At 49.5% G+C, this 9,395-nt stretch overlaps 1 protein-coding gene across 1 annotated transcript; it reads right to left on the reverse strand.

Moving 5' to 3' along the window:
- Positions 1-683: 683 nt before the first annotated feature.
- Positions 684-8,288, reverse strand: BMP10 (bone morphogenetic protein 10). The gene is made up of 2 exons (XM_041756374.1): positions 7,883-8,288; positions 684-2,555 (listed from the first exon to the last, which is right to left on the reverse strand). Exons 1-2 carry the CDS (start codon positions 8,214-8,216, stop codon positions 1,615-1,617), a joined length of 1,275 nt encoding a protein of 424 aa, XP_041612308.1. The 5' UTR covers positions 8,217-8,288; the 3' UTR covers positions 684-1,614.
- Positions 8,289-9,395: the final 1,107 nt, after the last annotated feature.

The following is a 9,395-nucleotide window of genomic DNA, read 5'->3' on the forward strand; positions in this document are numbered from 1 at the left end:
CATGAGGCGACCACGACTGTGGATTCCAGCCTTAGCCATTGAGTCACCTGCTCTGTTGATGAGTTCGCTTGTTTAGAATTATCCTGTTGGACCCCGCTTTCCTTTTCCTTACACTTAACTATTCTTCTTGGATAAAACCTTTAGTGAAGAACATTATTAGAACAAAATCAAGGGCGGCCCTGGGGGGGCTCAGGGGTTTAACCCTGCCTTCAGCCCAGGGCGTGATCCTGGAGACCCGGATTGAGTCCCGCACCAGGCTCCCTGCAGGGAGCCTGCTTCTCCCTCTGCCTGTGTCTCTGCCTCTCTCTCTCTCTCTCTCTCAGGAATAAATAAATAAAATCTTAAAAAAAAAAAAAAAAGAAGAAGAAGCACAAAGTCAAATGACATACTGGGAGGAAATCTCGAGATTAGAGGGCTAACTTCACTCTCCCCGACAGCGCGCGGTTTCGAATGTCCCCTTCCAACCCGCAGCAGGGCACTGAGGACCGGTGGAGACGGGGGCGGGGGCGGACATGGGAATGAGAGAAGGACCCGAGGCGCTGGGGGCAAAAAGAGAAAGAGGGAAGAAGCAAAAGCAGAGGCGCAGAGGCAAGGGAGGACTAGGAAAAATTGAGGCAAAATATGAAGAGGAGTCCAACAGACAAGAGCCCTTCTGATTTTCCTCCTCTTGGTCTTGGGTGATTTTATTTTGTCCAAAAGCTTTAATTCTGCAGTTAAAACTGCTGATAATTTTACAGACACATCCTAGGAGAGCATCTACATGCCTTGGTCTCCTCTCCCGCGAGCGCCCTCCCCCTCCTCTGCCCTCCGCGCCCGCGCCCAACAGTCCAACACGGCCAGGCCGGGCCTTGCGGTCCTGTGCTCTCAGGAATGTCCTGCAGGCTCCTCGGTCGCCTTTTCTTGACCGGGTGCTGCCCTCTAGAGCGCTAGAGGCGGTGCTCCGGGGGCTCCTCCTTTGCTAGTGTAGCTTGAGGCCGCTGCCTCTGGAAACCACCTGGTTTCTGCATCAGATCACCCTCCCCTCACACAGGCAGCGAGCGCCCTTTACCTGGTCCTGTGGCTCTGAGCAACGGCGAAAACGCAACCCATAAAAGCGACGCCTCCGCCTCCGGTAGCATTTAGGAATTCCTAGGACCGATCCCAGGATGCTCGAGCCCTGGGTGCTAATTATCTTGAGACAGATCCTACTCAGAGAAGAGTTGACTGGAAACGTACCATTGGTTTTTAATATATACACATTTCATGGAGTCGTGCACACGTGTGAGTATAATCTACCTTTCTGGAACCAGAAGAGTTCTATGAGTTGGCCTATGTACACATATACATACACAAACACCTACCATCTGACACTCTAGCTCGGGTGAGGACAGTGAGCGGGGCTTGCCACTCGCTGCCGGAAGTGGCATTGCCAGCAAATGGCAAGTCCAGAGAAAAACGGATTGGAAGGGACGAGACCGAATTAGCAAAATACGCATTTCGTACAGCAAACTGATTTGCCCACTTCCCTAAGGCAGCCAGCCTCTGTGATCTGTACACTCTTATTAAATAATCTCATTAAATAGGAGCACAAAATATACACATTTACAGTCATTAAATAAGCACGGGACTCCTCTTCTATCTACAGCCGCATTCGGACACTGCCATGCCTTCGTATTTGAACTTGTAGGTGACGACGCCCTTGTCTAAATAGAGGATGGAGATGGGCTCTAGCTTGGTGGGCACGCAGCAGGCCTTGGAAGCCTTTTGGGAATTCTTGAGGTGGACCAAGGCCTGGATGATCGCGTGCTTTGTGGGTGTGAGGTGCTCTGCCAGGGGGTAGTTGCAAACCCCGCGGCATTCGTAGGCTTCGTATCCGGGGGGGGCGATGATCCAAGAGTCCCAGCCTATCTCTTTGAAGTCGATGTAGAGCGGGGTCCTCTTGCAGTAGTTGCCCTTAGCGTTCCTTCTGATGCGGGCAGTAGAATCGTAGATGATGTTTGACCTCATCTGCAGCAGGGCTGCTTCTCCCGGCCCACTGGAATAGCCGTCCAGGCCCAGGTTTTTGAGCTCCAGAAGTTGCTCGTGGGCAATCATCTCATTCAGTTCCTCCTTCCGCTCCTTCTTGCTGCTTTGGTCGTCAGAAAACACGACGAGCAAAGGGACGTGCTTATTTTGGTCAGTGGTGTCTATTTCCAGGTGTCCCCTGCCGGCGTCTTCGGTTCCGTCGTGTCTGCTCTCGATGTGGACCTCCAGCTGGTGGATGGATGAGCCCGACCTTTGCCAACGCCTGATGGCATCGGTGACGTCAAAAGTCTCCCACTCATTGTTGGTTCCGTAGATCTCTCCCGACGCCAAGACCAGCATGCTCCTTTCGCTCTCAGTGTCCCCTCTGCTCTCTAGTACCTCAAAAATGGTAATCTTGCGGTCTACTCCATCATATATCAGGCGGTCTCTTTGCACCAGTGTGTACAACCTGAGCTCGGCCATGATAACCTCTTCATGATGAGGGATGGACACGTTGAAGAGGAGAGGGTACTTTCGGAGCCCGTTAAAACTGGCTGGCTGGGAAAACAGATCTAAAAAAAAAAAAAAGACAAAAATCAGACTTGTAGTGTGTCACGGGGAAAAAACAGATGCTTCTTTATGCGTTCAGAGGGCCTGTCTGTGTGGGAAGCTTGATACAGAGAAATGGGGGGTGGGGGGAACAATCGATGAAAACAAATACAATGTTTTCCAACAGAAATTTTTTTCCAACAGAAAGCACTGAAAGGTCAATGGTAGAAGCCTAAACTGACTCAGGCTGCCAAGAGTGAGATGGAAAGTGGCTCCCTAATGAATGGGAGGACACTCTCCCAGCCTTGCTTGCATGGCTTATCAGCCACAGAATTACAAAGATGGGAGGGACCCTGGAGACCCGGCAGGCAAGCCCCTAATTATCCTAACCAGGGAAGAGACATCAAATGGGACAAGGAGTGGTGGTTTTTTTTTTTTTTTTTTTTTTTTTTGAAGCTTTTCAGGGAGGAGCACTTGATGGCTTTTCATATTTGCATTTGTAATGGGTGAAGATTCCCCACAGGGTGGGCTGAGCATTGGGCTCCCTAAAAGACCTCCAGGCTAATCAGGGGTTGGCAAACTCTAGCCCATGGGCTGGTTTGGGCCTGCCACCTATTTCTGGAAATAAAAGATCAGGAGAACACAGCCTGGCCCATTTATCTCGGTGTCATCAGCACCTACTGTTGCCCTGCAATGTCAGAGTTGTAAGAACACATGGTCCGCGAAACCTAAAATATTTGCTATCTGTCTGGCCCCTTACAGAAAGGGTTTGCTGACTGCTGCTCTAGACACCGAAGTCTAATGAGGTCGACAAGATAGCCATAAACCAAGGGAGGGGGGGTCGCGGTGGTTGAATTTGGGGGGTGTGGTTTCAACAAGGAGGAATGGGAGAAACTGAACCTTGGGACCGATGGGGTGCTTCAGTCTCGTACCCTTAGTGACCTGCATGGAGTTTGGCACATAAGAATCCTTCTGAATGTTTATGAAATAAATTGTGAACGTTCCTTTAGTCTCAGGAGCACACCGCCAGGGCATCTGGGTGGCTTAGCGGTTGAGCATCTGCCTTTGGCTCAGGGCATGATCCCAGAGTTCCAGGATCGAGTCCCACATGGGGCTCCCGGCATGGAGCCTGCTTCTCCTCTGCCTGTGTCTCTGCCTCTCTCTCTCTCCGTGTCTCTCATGAATGAGTGAATAAAAATCTTTAAAAAAAAAAAAAAGAAGAAGCAGCACACCTCCAAATATTATCATGGTGACTTCCTATCTGAGAATTTTGTAGGAGCCCAACGCTCTTGTACACTTGTCCCAGGTAACACAGGACTCCAAAATACCCCTGGAGGCATCTGTCATCCATCAAAGGGTTCCATGACAGCAGAGCCCTAAGGACCACCAACTGAGGTGTTCTCTATCATCTCTGGCAGTGTTTTCCCACCTGTACGCCAGTTCATTATTTTAGTGGGGTCCCTGTTTCAGACCATATTCTTAATATTTTTCTTTGACTTTGTAAGATGATTTTTAGACATGATCTCTCTCTTAGGCCTGTCCTAAGCAACCACATTCATGAAATGAGGAGACCGAGGTGATGGTCACGTGGATTCTTTTATCCGATCCACCTTAGTGAAAAAAACGTAATAATTTCACAGGATTCACAGCGTGCTCTGTGAAGGGTACCGCCTGAAGTCACCTCATACGCTGCCAGTGGGAAATACGGGACAATGAGATGAATTTAAACTCTCCAGCAAGACTCTTAAAACCAGCCAGAACCAGGCCTTCGCCTCTTGATCGAGTCATAGTTCCCATTCATTCCCCTACAGCCCATGGAACATTGTAATTGAGCAACTGATGTGTGTTGAAAGATCAAAGAAACTATAAACCCTCCTCTTTGAAGCAGGCTGATATCTTCTCCATTTGCCGAAACACTCCTGTGCCTTGCTGTGCGCCGCACGTTTGGAGACGTGCTTCTGGCTCCTGGAAAGGCTTCTCCCCTCGCCTCCACCTTTCTAGCCGTGTCCCCTCCTTGTGGGATTTTCCTTCCTTCACCTCTCCATCTAGAAGTTCACTGTCTTCTGGGTCACTTGAGTATTTACCACCACCACCACCACCACCACCCTTTTTTTTTTTTAAGTTTTTCTTTAAATTCTACTTAGTGAACATACGGTGTAATATTGGTTTCAGGAGTAGATTTAGTGATTCGAATACTTTCTCTCTCTCCTTTGAGCTTTACCATTTACATCCTTTACATTTCAGTTTCCTTTTTTTTTTTTTAAGATTTTATTTATTTATTCATGAGAGACAGAGAGAGAGAGGCAGAGACACAGGCAGAGGGAGAAGCAGGATCCATGCACTGGGAGCCCGACGTGGGATTCGATCCCTGGTCTCCAGGATCGCGCCCTGGGCCAAAGGCAGGTGCTAAACCGCTGCACCACCCAGGGATCCCAAGGCAACGCTTTTAAAATATTGACTAGTTGATGGTTCTGGACATCAGATCAAACTGGTTTATCTGTTTGATAAACTGTTTTACTGTTTTCCCATGGGCATCCATGGGTCCTTGACACATCAAGGATCTTGGGAGCTGTTCTCCTCTTATAAGAATAGAGAGACTTGACTCTCCTTGGATGGGGAGCATGGGAAGACCACAAATGGAGTAGACTGGTTGCTCCATCCATGAGAAAAGTACAGAATAAAAAGCTCACGGTAGTGGGGGGAAGGGATTACAAAGGAGAACAGGAACATTTTTCATGGTGATGAATATGTTTACCATCTTGACTGCGGCAGCGGTTTCCTCGGGTGTCTACCAATGTCAGAACCTGTCTGATTACACACCTCGGATATGTACAGTTTATCGCAGGTCAACTGCACTTCAGTAAAGCTGTTGAAAAAATAAGCTCACTGGGCACGTGCAAGTATACAAAGTAGTAGACGGAGGGGCGCCCGGTGGCTCAGCGGTTGAGCATCTGCCTTCACGTCAGGGCGTGACCCCGGGGTCCTGGGACCGAGTCCCCATCGGGCTCCCTGCATGGAGCTTTCTCCTCCCTCCGCCTGTGTCTCTGCCTCTCTCTGTCTCTGGGCCTCTCATGAATAAATAAATAAAATCCTCAAAAACAAACAAAAAACAAAGCACTGGATGGAGGTGTCGCATTCTAGGCAGGGGAACGGATGTTAGTTGAACATATTTAAACGTGCCAGTGTTTTGCAAGCCGTTTTATTTAGTTCTTACAATGACCATTCATTGCCGTCGTGTTCATTTTTACACCAGAAGAAATCGGGGGTCAGTGCCGAGGACCGACTTCCCCAAGATGACAAAGTGAGGTCAGTCGTAGGAGGAATTCAACTCGTGCTTTTTCTACCTTAGAAATGCACTTGTTTCCCCGTGACTAGTTACATTTGGGGAAGGTTTTTTTGTTTTTTTTTTTTCTGGTTTGGCTTTGGGGGGTGGGGCCGGGCAGGGGCTGGTCTTTGTCTCCCAGGCAGCTGCACTGTGCAGACCCAAAGGGGCCAAAAGAGAGACCGTAAGAGCCACCGGGGCCACCGTCCAGGGCAGGACCCGCATCCCAGCGGCAGGCTGGCAGGGGTGCGGGCAGCGGGCTGTCCGCAGAGGGATCCGCTCCTGCTTCCACTGCTCTCCAGGAGTAAGACGCTCCGGAAACTGCACTGCCTGACCTCGGTCATGAAACCCTCCACCGGACATGCGGAACCTGAAAAACTCCTGTTGTCCCAGGGCGTGGGAACGTTGTCCCACCCGCACCCTGAGCCGGGCCCCCGGGGCGCGGGGCTCCGAACGCCAGGAGGGGCTCCTGGAGACAGGCCACTCCTCTCCAGAGCAGGCTCACCCCCAGGAGGAATCTGCAATCTCACTCTTGCCATTTCCATTACGTGACTAAAGGTTATTAGGACGCGTCCCCAACGCGTCACTGACTATCTACCATTGGGCCAGTTATCTAAATTGTCAAGGCAAACGGTATCTCCGAGACGGAGCCGTCCCCGCTGCACATGTCCTCCAACGCCTAGAACTGAAGGAATTCCTGAGTAACATCTAACGTGTGTCCCCGGTTCACAGCAAATGCAGGGCTTTCTTACTCATGCCCTCTTGGAGATGGCTCCGCTGTGTTACGTGAGCTTATTACCCCCAACTCACGGATGAGAAAACTGCGGTGCAGAGAAATCAAGCTAAAATATCCGCAACTCTGAATCAAGCCTGTCTCAAAATCCCAAATCCTAAGCCATTTCTTTGCTAGCATCTTTCTGCTTTTAGGAACTGCTCATCAACATCAGCCCAAACCCTCTTTTGTATGTGGTCAATGACAATGGTAAATATTAAAGAATTCATTTCTTTGGACCCAGATCTTTTACCACGCACACTGGGGTGGGGGGGGAATGTATTTTTGCCTACTGGCACCGTATTAGATAAAGGATTAACTTGCTACGTCAGGCCATTTAGTCACTGAATAAAAGCTGGCGGAGGGGGGCTAACCTAGCTTTCCTGCTGATATTTAAGGCTTGCACGTTGCTATTCATGAAGACTGAAGTAAGGGGCATCATTAACTGGGCCGTGCAAACTTCCTGGACATTATAAACAGCGATTCAAGGACGTCCACGTCACACAACACAACAAAACTTTAGGGAGAACCTCTGAAGTAGAAGTTTTCATCCTGTCTGAATAGCTCTTAAATAAGGCCAGAAAATGGAAATACAATCAAAGCTTGAGTGAGGCACAAGTCTGGACTTTGTAGTTTTCACCTATTTTCACTCTAATAGAAGCTGACAATCTTTTCGGCCAATTAAAAGACAAACGGAAACCGAGACCTACCTGGAAAATGCCGGACAAAGGTAGAGTAGTACAGCAGCACTAATTTTTTGCATTACTTGCTGTTCAAATTTAAAATTTTTAAAGGTCCGGCTATGAGGCCAGGATGGTAGACGCTTTACAGCTTTTGGTTAAAAGACATTCTTTGGTACCTTTTTTAAATTTTTTTAAAGATTTTATTTATTTATTCATGATAGTCTGGCAGAGACCCAGGCAGAGGGAGAAGCAGGCTCCATGCAGGGAGCCCAACACGGGACTCGATCCCGGGTCTCCAGGATCATGCCCCGGGCTGAAGGCGGCACTGAACCCCTGAGCCACCCAGGCTGCCCTCTTGGGTACCTTTTAATAACATTTGGGAAACGACCATGAAAAGGGTATAAAAACAAAAGATGCGCTGTTTTTGAGCATCTTTGTATACAGACCCCCCACGCAGATGCACTCACCCTTAGCTGTATTACTCCCATGCATTATGAATTTACTTAACGCTGCTCTCGGGGAAGAAAAAAAAAAAATTCCGAGCCAAATTCCATCAGTAACAGGTAAACTCACCTTCGTTCTTGAAACTCCTAATGATGCTGGCCGAGGGCATGGAGGTCCGATCCGTTGCAAATTTGTTGTAGAGTTCCAGCATGTACTCCGGTGGGTCCACCTTGGCTGAGTCCTGCAGAGGGATGTCGGATAAGTTCAGCGTCTTGAGAAAATCATTCTTCATGCTCTGCAGCAACGTGTTGAAGTCGACAGCATCTTGCTCCGAGAAGACATCGTCGAAGAGGGGCATGTTTTCTTCCAGAGGCGACTGCTCCAGGCTCATGATGGGGCTGCCAGAAACCGAGTGAGCCACCAGGCCGAAGACCGCGCACAGCTGCAGGGCCAGAGAACCCATGACTCTGCTCAAGCCCCCAGGCCAGCCCAGGAAGGTTTAGCTCTCCTGGGCTCTAAGTGGCAGTTTTATCTGGTGGAGCGTTAATGTCTCGTGTCACTGGAGACAAGTTTGGAAACTCTTCCCCTCTCTCTCCCTCCCCCTACCTCCCTTCCTCTCCACATCCCCCCCCCCCACACCCGCCCCACCAAAAGTCAGGTTGCAGTAATTGGATAACAAAATCCCCTGTAGGGGCCTAGCCTTTCTTATCTCTCTAGTGTAAACTTGTGCACCAGATTTTGTTTCTATCTTGCGATCCTTTTTTCTTTTAATGAGCATTTTATAAACATGTCCACATTCTGACACTGGCTAAGAGATAGGACAATTTTCTCCTTGTGGAAGCTCTGCTTCTCTTCCTTTCAATTCACTTCCTTTTGGCAGGAATGCCTAAGTTCTGCTTTTATGTGGTTCGCTTTCACACATGCATGGAAGAGATACCGAGAACCAGCGCGATCCACGTCAACGGCACCACGGATTAACTCAAGTGATGGGGCTTCCAGCTTCACGTCAACGTTTCTGAAGAAAGGCCGAGTATCCAACATCTCCGCGTTAAGCTAATAGGTCTAAATGAATTCACACAGATTTCTAGAAGCTTACATTTTTAGAAACAAGGAAGTATAAACCTCGTGGTCGAGGGCCTTTTTCGTAACAGATTTGATCTGGCTTAAGTGGCTTTTGAAAAATAGGGTGAGTGTTTAATTATAATAGCAACTACAATTTATCAGGTGCTTTCCTATAAACAGGCATTGTGCCCAGTGCCTTACGTACATCACCACATGTGCGCCCCCTCACAGCCCTGTTATCCTGCCCATGGCACAGACGGGTCACTAAGATCCCATAACTTGCCGGAGGCCACCGAGGTACAAGGCGACAGAGTCGGGATTTGAACCTCGGCGTTCCGACTCCCGCGAAAAGGGAAGAGCAATCAGACTTCGAAACCAGCGCTCCCCAAGCCTGGAGCCAGGACAGAGGGGCAGGAAGCCCGGGTCCCGCCTCGCCCCCAAACCCACCCACCCCCCACCCCTGTGCACGCAGCCAGGAGGCAGCCACCTGCGCTGCACGGGGAGCTTGCTGCATCCCAGAGCCGTGAATTACTAGGGCGGCAATGTCCCTGCCAAATCCACCTTCGGGGCCACATCCAAG

The sequence above is a fragment of the Vulpes lagopus genome, chromosome 5 (assembly GCF_018345385.1).
Source record: "Vulpes lagopus strain Blue_001 chromosome 5, ASM1834538v1, whole genome shotgun sequence".
Classification (NCBI taxonomy): Eukaryota; Metazoa; Chordata; class Mammalia; order Carnivora; family Canidae; genus Vulpes; species Vulpes lagopus.